This window comes from Nelumbo lutea, chromosome 3 (genome assembly GCF_056320005.1).
Source record: "Nelumbo lutea isolate HS-2025 chromosome 3, American lotus-T2T, whole genome shotgun sequence".
Taxonomy (NCBI): Eukaryota; Viridiplantae; Streptophyta; class Magnoliopsida; order Proteales; family Nelumbonaceae; genus Nelumbo; species Nelumbo lutea.
In genome coordinates, this window is record NC_142686.1 from 3353125 (window position 1) to 3371343 (window position 18219).

Sequence of the window (18219 nt, forward strand, 5' to 3'; positions counted from 1 at the left end):
ACCACAATATCATCAACATATACTGCATGTAGTGTCAGTGACGACTCCACCCTCTTGATGCACAGTGTATGATCTGACTAGGCTTGTACATAACCGAACTTCCCAAGGGCTAGTCTGAATCTGTCGAACCAAGCTCTAGGTGACTGTTTCAAACCATACAATGCCTTAGTGAGCCGGCAGACCTTCTTACCTGCCTCTGTATCATAGAATCCAGGAGACAACTGCATGTAAACCTCTTCCTGCAAGTCCCCATTCAGGAAGGCATTCTTAACATCCATTTGGTACAAAGGCCAAGTGTAGCTTACTGCAAGAGATAATAGAACCCGAATGGTGGTCATCTTGGCTACCGGGGCAAATGTCTCCAAGTAATCTATACCATAAGTCTGAGTGAACCCTTTTGCAACTAGCCGAGCTTTGAACCTCTCAATGGAACCATCCGCATTGTGCTTCACAATAAATACCCACCTGCATCCAACTGGTTTATTTCCTTTGGGCAAGTCAACTAGCTCCCAGGTATTATTTTTCAACAGGGCATCCATTTCAACTTGCATTGCACCTCTCCACTCCAGGATTGATAGGGCTTCTTGCACTGTTCTCGGAATAGGGACATCAGCAACGGAGGTGAGATAGGACCTGTAGGAGGGAGATAGGCGATCATAGGACAAAAACTGGGAGATGCAGTGGGTTGTAGATGTGGTGCAATGCCGTTTTCCTTTACGGAGGGCAATGGGAAGGTCAAGGTCATCTGCAGAGGGTGAGGTAGCAACAATGGAATGAGTCTCTATGGGTCCTGGGACTGTAATATCTGGACTTGGAGCCGCAAAAGAGATTGGAGCTGGTTGGGACTACTGATGACCGGGATCAAAGTGCCTACATCGCCTATGATAGACTCTCAACTCCCGATCCCTCTGACCACCCTTGCTACTACAACCCTCATCACCAACTAGAATAGGTAAGGGAACAGCCCCAAAGGTATTAACCCTGTCCTCACTGCACTCCCCCTGAAGAAAAGGACCCAAATCTCCACGCTCACTACTCTCCCCCTGAGGAGAGACCCGAGAATAGTAGGGTGTCTCCTCAAAGAAAGTGACATCCATGGATACAAACTTCTTCCCCGAGACAGGATCATAACAACAATAACCCTTTTGAGTTTGTGCATAACCAAGAAAGATGCATTTGGAGGCCTTGGGTTCAAACTTGGAGTGGTGGGGACCGAGAAGCTGAAGAAAACATGTACAATCAAATGTCTTGAGGGGAATAGTGAACAACTCCTCATTGGGGTCTAGAAGGGAAAAAGGAGGTTTCATATCAAGAACTCGAGAAGGAATCCGATTAATAAGATATACCGCCGTAAGGATAGCATCAGCCCAGAAGCGAATAGGGACATTGGAGGTAAACATAATACTTCTAGCCATCTCCAAGATGTGCCTATTCTTCCTCTCTGCAACCCCATTCTGCTAAGGGGTATGAGGGCAAGTGCTCTGGTGGATAACCCCATGATTAAGGAGGTACGATGCCAATGGCTTAGCAAAGTATTCCTTTGCATTATCAGATATAAGCACTTTGATCCTAGCATCAAACTGGGTTAGGATCATTTGGTGGAAGTTTTGGGTCAGGGCAAGCACCTCATCTCGTGATCACATTAGATAAACCCAAGAAAACCGGGTGTGGTCATCAACAAATAACAAAAAATACATGTACCCACCCATAGAAGGAATGTGATATGGCCCCCAAATATCAGTATGCACAATATCAAAAGAACTATTACTCCTTTTATTACTCAATGAATAAGAGTTTCTACAATGTTTAGCAAACTCACAACTTTCACACTTCAACTGATATGACTCAACAGACTCAAACAAAGTAGGAAACAAACTCTTCAAGGACCGAAAAGATAAATGACCCAATCGGTTATGCCAAAGCATAACCGGACTCACAACCTGAGAAACAAGTAACTTCTTATCCACTGACTCTTCCCGACGAGAACTCTTCCCGAGCAGATAGATCCCATTCGTCTCACAGCCAGTCCCAATCACCTTCTTCGTCTCCAGGTCCTGAAAAACACATCGGTTAGGAAAGAAAGTTACTAAGCAATTCAAATGTTTGGTAATACTACTAACGAAAAGAAGGTTAGTATCCAGTTTAGGAACATGCAAGACAGAGGACAAGGATATAGTATCCGACAGTTTGATGTCACCCTTGCCAGAAATAGGGACAAGAGAGCCATCAGCTATAGATACTTTATCCCTACCAGAAGATTAGTAAACAAAGAGGGCAAGCTAGTCATATGATCGAATGCACCTGAATCTATTACCCAACACGGTTCAGTAGTACCTGGAGCGGAGGCATGGTAGGCTAAGGCTCAAGTACCTGAGTGTGCAAAGGCCGATGTGGCCGGATCTGATGATGACTGCGGTAACTGAGCTGAACTGCCAACTTCCTTTCTCCAATTGTATTAGAGCAGCCTGAACTGCAGCTAAGGTCTCTAATGGTGTGTCTCTCGTGCCAGATGAGGATGCTGAATCAGTAGTCATAGCCACATGAGCATTACCCCTTTTATTTCTCAACTTTGTCGGGACCAAATGTGGATGCAGCTTCCAACATGTTTCTTTTGTGTGTTTAGGTTTCTTGCAATGCTCACACACCACATCCCTTTTATCTTCCTTCTTTCTATCCCTCTCTGAATCACCCTCTGTTTTGGGTTTGACAGCTACCAAGGCAGGTGTAAGCGGTTGAGGTTGCATCATGACTTTCCTCCTGGTCTCTTCACTGTGCACTAAGGAGTATGCCTGAGAGAGGGTCACACTATCTCTGGTCAAAATCTGCTGTCTCACAATATCATATTCTGAATTCTGTCCTGCCAGGAACTCAAACACTCTGTTTGTCTCGATGTGCTTTCTATGTATCTGAGCATCTTTGGGACTCTCCCACTCAAGAGTCTCTAAGTGATCAATCTCATGCCACAGGGACTTCAAGTTAGAGAAGTAGACCGACACCGGTTTCTCTCCTTGTTTAAGGGAATTCACCTCACATTTCAACTCATATGCTCTGGCAACATTAAGGGGTTGGGAGTAAGTCTCTTTCATCACATTCCATATCTCCTTGGTTGTCTTTGCCCATAAGTAATTTCGGCTGATATGGGGCTGCATAGAATTACAGAGCCACGTCATAACCAAGTAGTTTTCTTAAACCCACTTGGTATACGTAGGGTCTCCCTTGGAAGGTTCTGCCACATCTCCCAAGAGATACCCTACTTTGCCCCTTCCCCCAATAGCCATCATGGCTGATTGGGCCCATTCCAAATAGTTTGATCCATCAAACTTTACGGTTGTAATCTGAAAACCTGTCTCAGAACCACCACCATAACTGCTGTTCCCAAAACTGTCTTCTGCCTGATTCTTAAACTCCATTTCGGTCAAGAACCAGAAGTCTCAAAATTAGGGTTACTACAGTCAAAACCAGCACTAGGACTACCAACCACAATCACAAAATCAGTATATAACCAATCTGTACTCATAGTAGATGTGCATGAAATATGTATAAAACTGATCTGAAATCAACAACCACACACAACAGCAACAGTCCGAACTGTTTTCACCCCTTTAGAAGTGTTCGAAACCCCAAAAGAAAACTGAAAATCAGTTTGAAGAACAACCTGATATGCTGAAGCCAATTTGAGGTTTTAATCAGTCCTAAAAACTGTACACTCCAGACAGTATCGTACGGATAAGGTTTGTATTAGGGTTAATATGAAACCTTAAACTGATCAATCTGATATGCTGAAACCCTAAAACCGAACTATTAGGATTTGCCGCAGGGATAAGATCACAAGGTTCAGTCCAATACTAGGGTTTGCCGCAAGGATAAGACAAAACCCTAGAGAATAGAGAGATAAAACCCTAGAGTGGTTCGGCCACCCTTGCTGGATAGGTCCAACCTATCTTCTCTAATGTTACTTCTCTCAGAAAATAAAAGACTTACAATAGGATGTAGTTCGCGGCCTACCAAGGTTACCCGAACCCTAGCCTCCTCTGATTCTTCCTGATCACCAACTCGCTGCAACTGTGGCACTTCTTCAAACAGCTGCTAATCCTCTGGAGATCTCCAAGAACCAGTCAACGAACTCTGCTTTCTCAGCTTCCAGCCTTAGATGGTTCTCATGTGGTCGGCTGGACTAGACTCACATGAGAAGCCCTAGCTCTGATACCAAGTAGAAGTTCAGGACTGTTATCAGTCTTGAACCCTAATGGATTTCAAGATCGAAGATAAGAAGAAAGGTAAGAGAAAAGAAGAGGAAGAGGGAGGAGAAGCAGTAGAACACAAGGGTTGAAAGGAGGAGCAGAAGCTTAATGTTCTGCCGCCGCCACTTTATTAATATTTATAGGTTATGCTCATTACATGGAAAGGACAGATCTGCCCTTAGTCTTTACATAACAAATAGAGCAAAAAATATGACTGAAATAAATAACAACTGAAACAACTAAATGACCAATAGCTAACCCTAGGCAGACTAGAACATCTTCTACCCTACGAACACAGTGGGGCCCACATCAGTGTTCTCTCCAACCTCCACTAGGAAGAATAGAAGTGAGGTAGAGTGGGAACCTCCTCCAGAAGGTGTCATTAAATTGAACTTTGATGTGAGCAGCCAAGGTAACCCTGGGCCTTCGGGTGTAGGGGGTGTGCTAAGAAATAAGGACAACAACATTATTTACTTGTTCTCAAGGCCGGTGGGAGTGGGAGACTCTACAAGAGCTAAGTTACTAGCTGCGGTTCAAGATCCAGGTTGCCAACCAGCTTGGGGTGGAACATCTTTTAATTGAAGGAGATTCTCAGGTGGTAGTAGGGTGGCTGTCAAACCCAAACACTACCATTTGGGGCTATAGAGACCTCCTAAAAAAAGTGAAGTGGCTAACCAGTAATATGAGAATTGATGTTAAATGGGTAACCAGTAATACCGTGGAACATCTTTTAATTGAAGGAGATTCTTAGGCGGTACCAGGGTGGCTATCAAACCCAAGCACTACCATTTGGGGCTATAGAGACCTCAAAAAAGTGAAGTGGCTAATCAGTAATATGAGAGTTGATGTTAAATGGGTAAGCAGGTTGGCAAATACTGTGGCTGATTCCTTGGCCAAGCAAGGGGTATCCAAGGAATTGTAGAGACAGTGAGAAGATCTAGCCGCAGGACTATTTTTGTACTTTCACTCTTCATTGTTGTACATCTAATTTATGTACTCTCTTTCTTTTGTACACTAAGACCAGATTTTCCCTTTTACCTTTTTCAATATAAATATATCTTTTAGGGTGTTGACTGCCACAAGGTGACACACCCACCAATCTTTTGTTTCTCTCTTTCTCTCTCTCTGAACTTTCAACTTGACTCTGACATGGTATCAGAGCAGGTCACGACCTGATCTACACAGTATCTCTTTGATCATCTCTGTTACCACTGGTTCAAGAACTCTCTAATAGTATTTGGGAGGTTCTTGAGTGTCCTTTAATCCTCTTCCTAGATTGGCTACATATCTGAACTTTACAAATCATCTTCCTGGACTGCTGCACCATCGGATTCATCTTTCTTGTTAGATCTCCTTGTAGAGACATCGGATCAGCCCAAAATCGTAGATCTGGTGTCGCCCAGAGCAGATCTACCGAATCCTTTTGGTTTGGTTTGGATCAGTTTTGATTTTGAGGGGCTTCGATCCACTCTTCAGTTCGGCAGAGCATTACAGTTACCTTTTTTGGACATCAATTGGTTCGAATTTTATTGGTTTCCTGGAAGTGTGTCTTGTTGCCGTTTGTCTCCCAATGGCATCAGAAAGGGTGGAGGTTCACAAACTATGCATTATGGAAGACTAACTTTCAATTCCATGTCGAAGCTAAATGTCTTTGGGGATATCTGGATGGTTTTGTATCTAAACCTAATGATTCTAATATTAAGGGCCTTAATCAGTGGAAGATCGACAATGCAAAAATTGCATCATGGATCCTAGGTTTAGTCGAAACTGATATTGCTATCCCTATGAGAGGGTACAGGTCAGCCTATGAGATGTACTAGTATCTTGAAAAGGTTTATCAGCAATCGAACACCTTTAGACAGTATCAGATAGAGGTTAACATCTTCTCGTACTATCAGGGAGACAAAAAGGTCCAGGAATATTATGCAGGGTTCATCAACCTTTGGACAGAATATCAATTAGTTCACATGGGAAAGGATCAGTCAGACAATTGTGTAAAGTACATGAAAGAACACTTTGACAGAAGAAGATTATGCATTTCCCCAACAATAATTTCCCAAGGAGAACAAAAAATACAGTCCACAGTACCTAAGAAGACATTTTACAAACATTATGTATGCAACAGTCAACACTTCACTGTTAACCCAGCAGAAATCACTTCAAGAACACTCCGTCTAGGTCCAAGAAGTAGCTAAACTAAAGTAGAGGCTTGTACACTAGATCAGTTTTCAGCAGTTTTGGAAGTCCAATAATAGTCGAGCCACACTTCCAGAATAACCCAAAAATTTCTGAGTAGAATCAGTCCAGCAACAGTGGGCCGAATGGAGGTGTGCTTTGAATGCTTTAACAGTCCTCCCAAATAACAAAATAATTCAGCAAAGAACTGAGAAAACAACTTACAGTATCTCTGGTTTGAACTTCAAACTAGGCCGAACACTTTGCTCTCTGAGCTAGCTTCGAAATCCCCTTTTTCTGATTTCAAATCAGGCTGGAAAACTTGCTCTATGATTCTTCCTGATCACCGAACCCTTCTCCAAGTGTATAGAAACTTGGGTACCCTCCAATGACCTCCAAGAACCAGGCGAATGACTGTAAACATTCAGCCCTAGAACCTCCTCATGCAGTTGGCTGAACTAGAACCACATGAGGGACACGCCAAGCAATGACCCGCTCTGATACCAAGTTGAAAACAGTTCACTTGATGTATGGAACTGTTTGAGATTAGATGCAAAACAGAAACTAAACAAACAAGAGAGGAAGAGGACAGAGAGTTGGCGGCAATGAGTGTTAGAGAGTGAGAGTTTTGAACTTAACATCACTCTAACACTCTAAAACAAAGAGAACATTACCGAGTATGGGCCCAGAATAAGGCCCATAACAAAGAGAAACATAACATAACATGAAATGACAATCTATGGGCCATTCGGCCCATCTCCTCTACAGTAGCCAAGGGATATACACAGACTTATGGGGTAGATTATCAGGAAACTTTTGCCCTAGTAGCTAAAATGAATACAGTAAGGGTGCTGCTGTCTTTGGCCGCTAACTATAATTGGGATTTGCAACAGTTTGATATAAAAAATGCATTTCTCCATGGTGATCTAGAAGATGAGATATACATGGACATTCCACCGGGTTTTGGAGAAGGCATTAAGGGGAACAAAGTTTGTAGGTTGAAGAAAGCACTATACGGCCTCAAACAATCTCCGAGAGCATGGTTTGGAAGGTTTACAAAGGTGATGCTTAGTACAGGTTACAAGCAAAGTCAAGGTGACCACACATTGTTTATCAAACACACAGCCTCAGGGGGAGTTACTGCACTATTAGTCTATGTGGACGATATAATCGTTACTGGGAATGATAAATTGAAAAACTGCCTTTCCAGAGAATTTGAGATAAAAGACTTGGGGAGACTAAAGTATTTTCTCGAAATTGAAGTAGCACATTCTAAACAAAGCATCTTTATCTCTCAACAAAAGTATGTTGTTGATCTTTTGAGAGAAACAGGAAATATGGCATGTAAACCAGCTTCCACGCTTATAAATCCCAATCATAAACTTGGAGAAGCCAGCGAGAATGCAAGTGTAGACAAGGAGATGTTCCAAAGACTGGTTGGAAAACTCATTTATCTTGCACATACACGGCCAGATATTGCATACGTTGTAAGCGTAATAAGTCAGTTTATCCATAATCCTAAAGAAGTTCATCTGTAGGCTGCTCACCGAATTCTGCACTATTTGAAAGCCAATCCAGGAAAATGAATTTTATTCAAAAGAAATGGGGGACTGGCTCTTGAAGCATATACAGATGCCGATTATGCAGGATCTCCAGTAGATAGACGGTCCACTTCCGGTTACTATACCTTCTTGGGAGGAAACTTAGTCATTTAGAGGAGTAAGAAGCAAAATGTAGTAACTCGATCAAGTGCAGACGCAGAATTCAGGGCTATGGCACAAGGAGTGTGTGAATTACTCTGGTTGAAGATAATTTTAGAAGACCTGAAGATTCCACGAGAAGAGCCTGTGAAACTATGTTGTGATAACAAATCAGCCATCAATATTGCTCACAATCCTGTTCAACATGACAGGACGAAGCACATCAAAATTGACCAACACTTTATAAAAGAGAAACTGGACAACAAGTTGATTTGCACTCCCTATGTGTCTACAAAAGGACAACTGGCCGATGTACTTACTAAAGGGCTCAATAGTATAGACTTTCGAAGAATTATAGCCAAGCTGGGAATGGAGGATCTCTATTCACCAGCTTGAGGAGAGTGTTGGAAAACGTGGGGTTAATGGTGCAGATCTATATTTGGTACTTGTGTAAAAATAGAATTGTATATATTTCTAGGATTGTGGAAGGATTGATTTAGAAAGTTTTTCTTTCTATTCTTGTACTTTCTATTTTCTTTTTTCTATTTTTCTACTTTTTATTTTCTTTTCTTTCTATTTTTTTCTTCTTTCTATTTATTGCAGCAGCTTACTGTATAAATATGCCGATTGGCAATAGAATGAAATACATCAGCATTCTACCATTCAAAACATCATGTACCCTCTTGGTTTTGAGTGGAGGGGCCAGCACTATTGTTTATCTTAGAAATCATCTTCCGTCATCTACTTTGACTAATTCTTCTCCTTTTCAATCTCTCTTTCACAAACCCCCAGATCTATCTATGCTCAGGTTTTTTGGTTGTACTTGTTTTGTTCACCTTCCACCTCATGAATGCACAAAGTTAACTACACAAGCAACTTTGTGTGCTTTTATGGGGTACAGTGGATTCATTTGCTATGATCCTTCAGTCCATCGTACTAGAATCTCTCGCAATGTAGTTTTTCTTGAGAGTGTGTCCTTTTTTGAACATATTGTAAAATTCTCAGCTCCTTCCATTTTCTTGTTGCACAATTTTGACTCTACAGGTACCTCAGATATACCATTGCCACCTCCGCAACAACTTCAGACCTAATTCAAGAAGCAACGGTCTTCTTCAGTCTCAATTAGACCTGTTCATGGGCCGGGTGGCCCAACGGGCCGGCCTAGCCCGGCCCGACCCCCGGACAGGCTTGAACATGCTTATAGGCCTACGGGCATAAATTCGGGCCAAAAAGCCTGGCCCACAATAAATTCGAGCCGGGCTCGGGTTTTGTCAAAATAGCCCGGCCCGGCCAGACCTAATATTAAACTTAAAATTAATAATGTGATTATGTCCATTTGAATAAATTTTTTGATTTAAGAATGTAAATTTGTGTTTTAAAATATAAAAGAAAGGGAAAAATACCATCTTGTAGGCCCATTGTTCATTTAAATAGAAAAAAAAATACTATCTGAATTTTTAATTCTAATTTGAATAGGAAATTTTTTTTTCAATTAGGTTGGGCTTCGGGCTCGGGCTCGGGTTTCGGGCTTTTTACCAGGGCCAGGCTCGGGCCCAAGTTATAGGCCCGTTGGTCGGGCCGGGCTCGGGCTCGGGCCTAGTGCATTTTCATTAGTGGCAAGTGAAAGCCCAGCCCATGAACAGGTCTAGTCTCAGTGCCCCCCTCTGCTCCACCACCAGTTGCTGATCCAGTCACTCTAGTTGCCTCAGTAAGTGCACATGATCTTCCCCTTGAACCCATTGCACCCACTTTACGTCATTCCTCTAAAATTTCTCACCCATCTGAACATTTGGTTTTCCACCAGACCATAGCTCCTTTTCTATTGTTTTATCTACCACAAACATTCTCAGATCTTACCAACAGGCTATAGCAGAACCACACTAGAAATATGCCATGGATTCTGAGATTCGAACCCTTCTTGAGAATGACACCTGGGACTTGGTCAAAGCTCCACCTGAGACATCTCTTGTAAGAAGTCGATGGGTCTACTCTGTGAAACTGAAATTTGATGGAAGCCTAGACAGATACATGGCTAGGTTAGTTGCACAAGGCTATAAACAAGAATATGGGATAGTCTATGAGGAGACATTTTCTCCTATAGCTAAAATGACCATTGTACGACTTCTTATGGCTATATCTGCAGCCAAACAGTGGACAATCCATCAGATGGACGTCAAGAATGATTTTCTCCATGGGGAGTTGAAGGAGACAATCTATATGAACCCCCTCCTAGATATTGTATAGACCCGTAGTTTGTTTGTCGTCTGGAGAAGTCACTTTATGGCCTGAAGCAAGCTCCTAGAGCCTGATTTGAGAAGTTCAGATCTGTCATCACTGATGCTAGCTTTATCCAGAGTTCTTTTGATCATTCGATGATATACTCATTATAGGGGATGATACAGAAGGAATTGATAAGCTACAACAGTTGAGTCCTTTAAGATGACTTGGGGCCTCTGACATATTTCTTGGGGCTTGAAGTTAGCGGAAACTCTCGGGGCTATTTTGTTAACCAACAAAAGTATGCGGCTAATCTTGTTAAATTGGAAAATCTTAGTCATTCCAAGATTGTGGACACCCCACTAGAACTGAATTTGAAACTCATCAAAGATGATGGTTCTCTTCTTGAAGATCCTACCCTTTATCGTCAACTAGTGGGCAGTTTAATTTATCTCACCATGACTCGTCCAAATATATCTTACGCAGTTCAGCTGGTGAGCCAGTTCGTGACTTCTCTAAGACAACCTCATTTATCTGCAATTCATCGGATTATTAGATATGTGCAACGCACCCTGTCACATGAGATATTTTTCTCTTCCTCATCCCCTATTAACCTTACGGCTTATGCGGATGCTGATTAGGTTGGATGCCTTGACACCCGACGGTCCACTACTGGCTGGTGTGTATTCTTAGACAATCTCTCTTATCTTGTGGAAGTGCAAGAAACAACCTACTATATCCAAATCTTCCACTAAAGTTGAATACAAGGCTATGTCTTCCGTGTGTAGTGAGATCATATGGCTCCGGGCTCTTCTATTTGAAATACTTAATGAACCATCACCATCTGTTCCTCTCTATGCAGACAATGTCAGTGCAATCAAAATTGCTTCCAACCCCACCTTCCATGAGCACACCAAACACATAGAAGTTGATTGCCACTTCATCAGCGATCTCCTTCTTGAAGGTATTATATCTCTTCCCCATGTCTCCTCCGGGCTCCAACTAGCAGACCTGTTGACTAAAGCAGTGACTTGGGTTCAGCATCTATTTCTCATGGACAAACCAATGCTTATTCCTAGGCATCAGTTTGAGGGGGAGTGTAGAAACAGTGAAAAGATCTAGCCATAGGGCTATTTTTGTACTTTTACTCATCATTGTTGTACATCTAATTTATGTACTCTCTTTCTTTTGTACACTAAGGGCAGATTTGTCCTTTTACCTTTTTTAATATAAATATATCTTTTAGGGTGTCAACTATCATAAGGCAACACACCCACCAATCTTTTGTTTCTCTCTTTCTCTCTCTGAACTTTTGACTTGGCTCTGATAGGAATGTCTTTTTTGGTAGGGGTGTTCATAAAAAACCGAAAAACCGAACTGCAAAATGCGATTAACCGAACTGCTCAACTCGGGATTTTTGAAAAACCGAAGGACCGGTTCGGTTTTTGGTTAATTAATCTACAAAAAAACCAACGGTTTAATATATGTCACATATTTTCTATGTATTATATATAAATATATATATTCATTATATATAAATATATACTTATATTTTATTTATAATGATCTATTTATAAATATATTATATATTATATATTTTTCAAATATTTATAATATATTATATCATTAATTATTTATTATATAATATTATACATATATTTGTATAATATATATTATAAATATAAAAAACTGAAAAACCGAAGAATCGAACCGGTCAAAAACCAAAACCAACGGATCGGTTAACCAGTGGTACCAGTTTGGTTTTGGTTTAGAGAATTGGAAAAATCGGTACCACCAGTTTGGTTTACAAAAAAGTGTCATGGTTCGATTAACCGAACCATGGACACCCCTATTTTTTGGGCTAGTTTGTAACTTATTCCAGCAAGTCTAGAATGTTGTATCTAACTTTTCTGGAGAGGTCACATCTCGTGCCTCTCCTTGGGATGCTTGTACTCCTTATCTTTGGCACCTAATAAAATTCATTCATTTATCAAATAAATAAATAAATTCTATACGCAAGCAATCTTCTCATTGGATCCATAAATGATTCATCCACCAATTAGATGCTTATTACATCTTTTCTACATGATTTAGCATAAGTCATCTATTTCTTTCTTTGGTACCACCAATTTTCTATTACTAAAAAAATCTTCTTTTTTGTGTGTGTGACCGATTCTTGGTTATGTTCATCAAGCAATACAAGCAGTATAGCCACTACATGTACAATAGACAGAGCCCCATGCTCAGCCCTTAACTCTATACAAAATTTATCACTACATATAATGCCAAAGGGAAAGGGTACTCCCCCATGTCATTATTTGTCTAATAACTCCTTCACGAGCTAAGGAGTAGACAAGTATGTTGGAAAATCTTGGAATCCATTGTAAAAGTAGCTTCCAAAGTAATTGTTAAGATTTTTGCTTCCCTAATCTGATGTCTAAACTTCCATGCTTCCACCATATCCCCTTTTAACCAATCTATAAGTATCCACGAGTCCCCTTCAATGATCACATTCCCAGTCTTCCTCCCTTGCCAATCTCAGCCCTCAAAGCACTGTTTATAGTTCAACTCTTTATAATTTTCAATACGTATTGGGCCTGAAAATACCAACATGATCTTTCCTCTATGATTTCTGAATGCACCTCCTACTCCTAAAAGCCCCGGGTAACCCAAGATTCACCTTTAAAATTTTAATTTTACCATATGCTATATAGTAAAGGAGACCATGGTATACTAGGCTTGATTTTTCTGGTAGAAATCGATGCTCTCACTGGCCACTCCCTAAGGATATCACCAGTGGAGTAACTAGAGAACCAACGACTGGTGAGGAAATTATTGTATCTTTGCTCAACACAACCAGATATTTCTTATGTTGTAAGTGTAGTGTGTCAGTACATACATCAGCCTTAGATGCATGCTATCTCAAGGGCACTCTTGGTAGAAGTTTATTGTACTCTCTCATCCTGATCATCTCAAGTTAGAAGCTTATACTGATGCTGATTGGGATAAATCTCAAGAATGAAAGGAGATCCACCTCTGCATAGTGCACTTTTGTAGGTGGTATTGTGTCATGGAGAAGCAAAGGACAGTCAATGGTGGCAAGGTCAGACGCTAAAACCCAGTATTGTGCCATGGCTCATGGGTTTTAGAGTTGCTATGGTTAACAATTTTCATGCCTCAATTGGGGGTTTCTTTTGAAGAACCAATGGAGCTTTTTGTGACAAACAGGCAACCATCAATATTACAAATAACTTATCCAACATGACCAAACCAAACATATAGAAGTTGACAAGTTTTTTGTTTTTTTATGAAAATGCTTCTTATATTAAGAGGAAAGCATGTACATGAAGACAGAATTAAAAGAGACCCCCCCCCCAAAAAAAAGGGCATCACACCATTTTTTTGTGCACCTCAGCCTTAGCTAAACTATCAGGACAGAATTCAATTCTCTTGGGATCCAACAAAAAGAAGAGCAAAATCTCAAGCTTCAGTCAGAAAGTTACATCTTGGGATTGATCCCCGCCTTCACCAGGGCTGGGGGGTTATGGGTTTTGAGGGACAGGCTACCCCCCCAATTGTGTAGCCCCATTAAGCAATAAATAAATAAATAAATAAATAAAAAGAATAAAAAAGGCATGCCAGCTGTTATGCCAATCAACTTACAAAAGAACTAGAAGCATACACATGATCAAGAAAGCTAACATCACTCAAGTATGAAATAAACACGGAATTATCATGGGGGTAGGAACTAGGAATGGAACCCAAGAGGATGGATTGAGCCATTGAGGACAAAACTATCCTATCATGGTTTCACAATTCACCCAGAAAGTCATTGAACGAATACATGCAAGTCCTTTATATGCCATTTAGAAACTAAAAATGAGATTTTAGTGGAAGCTTGATATGTACTGGATCACTTCTACGTACAGCAGGTATACCCATGATATTCATTAGGAATCCCGAACCAATAGAGAGTGCAATGGTTTCTGAGATGCCAATGCCAGCAGCTAACGCTAAAGAAGTAGAAACTGCAGGGAGGTACTTCTTGTCTTGTTTATCGCCAATACGTTCTCGAGGCATGGACGGAGAATCAAAACCTTCATCGCCTAGAGTAAGAATAAGAAATACTTAACATATGGAAGGTATCAAATAAAGCAAGAAATTTTAATAATAAAGAATGAAACGCAATAACTTTAAGCTTAAGCTGCATTTCAAATTAATCCAATTTATGTAATGAAAGATTGATATGTACTCCCACCATTTACGGGAGAGATATCATTGTCGTCATTGATCAAGGCCTGCTCTTCGGCAACAAAAGATGTCGTAATGTTAAGTAGGGGAACGTTAAACAATTTGGACACCAGATTGAACACCGAAATTGACACGCCAACCGCCGCTAGTTCAACAGATCCTACAACAGAGAGCATCATAATAAGTTTACTTCTACCATGATATTCAACCGCATATTATGTCCGTGACAAGAAGATTAAGATCCATAAGGACCCCAATCTAGAACAAGCCAGGAGAAAGAAAATCCAGGTGAATGGTGACATACCCAAATGGCCAACGAACGCAGTGTCAACCAACGATGTAATTGGATCAGCAGCCAGAGCCAATGCAGCTGGCAATGCAATGGACAAAATATCCAGCGCAATCTCATCAACCCTCAACTTGTCCCTGCAAGTTATACGATTTAGTAGGGAATCCAGGGAATTAAGATTTCAACAATGCAATTAGGGTACCTTAAGCGATGAAGAAGACCAGTAGTCAAATTGAAGAACGAGGAAGCGGACGACATATTTGGACTTGGGCTTTGATTCTCAATTGGTTCACGAAGAACTTGACGTTCTGACTTTCGTGTTGGGTTTTCCAAGCGGCTTGCAGGGTTTTTGCGAGGTGAAGCTCTAGGGATGGCTCGAAGCCGAACGGTAGACTTAGGGTTTCCTCGGAATGTTGGAGATTTACATGACGAAGTGGTCGAGTAGGAGCAATAACAATTCTGATGTAGAGAGCAAGCATAGGGAATTGGATGAGAGAAACAACTCGACATATCCTGTAAGTCCTGTTTACTGACAGTCACACAGACACTCTTTCAGGGGAAGGAAGAAGAAAGAGCAAGGTTTGAAGGTTTTTTTATTAGAAAATGGTAAGTGCAAGATTTTAAGGTTTTGGGGTCTCGAGTTCCAACTTCCAATTCAACTAGAAATGCCCGGGAACCATATATTTTTCTCTTACCTATCAACCGAAATAACGGGTGGCTAACGAGCCAATTGAATTGAAAATATCTTCCAGGATTAGCGTTGTAAGAATGGAAGGGAGTCACAGTTCACAATTAGCTTGGTGTTTGCCGTTTGCCATGACTAAAAAGTCTAAAATCCAAGACCAACCTAAGCTTGGATTCGTGGATCCAGAATTTTAAGGCCCAACCCAACCCAAGGCGTGGAACCGACACCAACTTCAAGCTAATGGTTGACGCCGTTCATTCGGTTCAATCTCTCGTTGAGCCCGACTCAGTGCTGGTGGGTCGAAGGCCAGAAGAACGGTTTAGTTCGTATAACAGCCAACCATACAAGGGTTAGGGTTGTTCATGGTCCGGTTCTCTGCAGTCTGGAGAAGATTTTAGAGAATTTTTTAAATCAAACCAAAATATTTTATTACCGTCGCTGTGGTCCATAATACAATTTGAGTAATTCGATTGAGCTTAATCCGAAAGCCCAAATGACATACCCAAACTGAACCAAACCATTTTTGTGTTTAAACTAAACCAAACTAAACCATCCATTTTAGTTAGTTCAATTCGGTTTGGCAGTCTAGTACATATAATGCACACCCCCAAAAGGGTATGCCTGTGCCTTCAACGGAAAAAACGGAACATATAGGGCAAATTTTATTATCGTCCTTGAACTTTTTTTACAATTAATTAATTACAAACTCTTCCCTATGTTTGAAGTTTATATTTACACTTAAACTAATCCTTCACGTAGTTGATGAATACGAAGATCAAAGTTAAGATGCTTTTATAATGATTTCAACCTAAAAATAAAACAGGATGGTTAAATAGACAATTTACTCATTAATTCTAGATATTTTAAATGAAAATGAAGCCATTACGTATTTAAAGAGATCAAATCCTAAAGCAAAGATTTCATGCTCCTGTGTATAGATTCAAATCCTAAGGCTGTAATTTAAAATAGCAACATGCATGATACATAATTTTTACACACAATTCAAAATAGACGAAACTCTTTTTTTAGAAAACTATAGCTAGGTACCCTATATTCTATGGGTAAGTGGGGCATTAAAGGTCTCAACTTTTAAGTGTGACAATCAAATACCCTAAATTTTTTAATTCATTTTATACGATCCTGATAATAAATTTGTTAGTTGTTATTGCACTCAAGGTTCAAAAAGTCATTACGTATCAGCTCATATCAATTAATATGTATCGTATCGAGCCCTTCCTGATACATCCCTACAGGGTTTGTATCGGGTTAGGACCTGGTTCAGAGGGTAGCCAAAAGTTAAACCGGCCCCTCTGAACCAAAATTGAAAAAAAAAAAAGACCAATACAGATCAACAGTATTAATACTTTGAACCTTGGTTGCACTTGATAGTTGAGGGTATAATTCAAGATTTTGAAGGAAATTTTATTTCCTTAAAAGATTAGTTGATTTTGGGTCAATGTATGACCATTCAATGTGATTGGGCATTGCTAATTTCAGGCAGGATTGTTTATGGGATTTGTGTTATTTATTGTTAACAATAATTTTATTATGAACGCAGGTGCGAGGTACATTGAAGGATCAGGTGCGTGGTTGAATTAAGAGCAATTTAGAAGGTTTTTCTTCTTGCAAAGGATAATCAATGGGCATGGTGGGGCAGCCCTCCGGTTTGTATTAAACAGTTTGTAAGTTCCTTTTCTTAGTATAGTGTTATTTTATATATAAAAAAAAAATCAGTTGTATAAAATTGACTTAGAACTGAACCAATTATTTATCCAGATAATCAGATCTAATATGATTAATTAGGCCTACTGACATCTATAATTAGCAATGATAATAACAAGTTAAAAACTAATTCATTTTTTTATAATATAACCTTAATAATATTGGCAGTAAATAGAAAAACGTTTTTATTAATCATATGATCAATTCAGAGACGGAGTCGAAATTAAAATCTTTCAGAAACTGAATCGGAATGATCCATTTCTATGGTCAGTTTGGTTCAAACAATAACGAGAATGAGAATTAGAATCAGCAGGAATAGGATTTCATTTCCAAGGGAAGGGTAAAGAATGACCATTCCCTCAAATGGGAGAATATCATTTCAACAAGATGGGAATGAGATTCCGATTCTACCCAGAGGCCAACCAAATAGTTGGAATCGGAATGTCCGATTCCAATTCCAGACCCCTATTTAATTTCGTTAACCAAGTAGAACCTTATTTCAATTCCCATTTTGATACAAATTTTGATTCCCATTCAATTCCAATTCAAAAACTGGACCCTAAAATTCTACAACAGTCAGAAATGAGTATAAGGCAGCTGCGAGCAATGTCTTCAAAAACCGGATCAGATTGGACAGTTGGAGCGGAAAATCGGGAACTGGTCAGGTGACCGGTTCCATTTTATCCTAAAATCGTTATTTGGCAAAAAACCATTGATTTAGTCAGTGAATTACTGACCTGGGCGGTCAAACCATCGAACCGTTTGACCTGGGAACGGTTTTGGCCATTTTTTGAATTTTTAAAAAAAATTAAAATTTTTTTTTGTCAGAATGAACCATCCATTTAGACCAGATGGTTAGACCGTTAGACCTAGGAACCGGACCCAGAACGGTTCCCTGTCCGGTCCGGTTTTAAAAGCCTTGGCTGCTGCCAGACTAGA

General features: G+C 40.2%; 1 protein-coding gene across 2 annotated transcripts in view; it reads right to left on the reverse strand.

The window, feature by feature from the left end:
* Positions 1-15582, reverse strand: part of LOC148862405 (MATE efflux family protein) — a 35070-nt gene extending 19488 nt beyond the window's left edge. Inside the window, exons 1-4 of one of the 2 annotated variants that reach the window (XM_088974314.1) lie at positions 15076-15582; positions 14889-15010; positions 14592-14744; positions 14261-14439 (exon numbers count right to left, since the gene is read on the reverse strand). In XM_088974314.1, coding sequence (XP_088830440.1) covers positions 14261-14439; positions 14592-14744; positions 14889-15010; positions 15076-15383 — 762 coding nt within the window. In that variant the 5' untranslated portion in view covers positions 15384-15582. Of the gene's footprint in view, positions 1-14242; positions 14440-14591; positions 14745-14888; positions 15011-15075 lie in introns of both variants that reach the window. The other variant, XM_088974313.1, reaches the window with a different exon arrangement.
* Positions 15583-18219: the final 2637 nt, after the last annotated feature.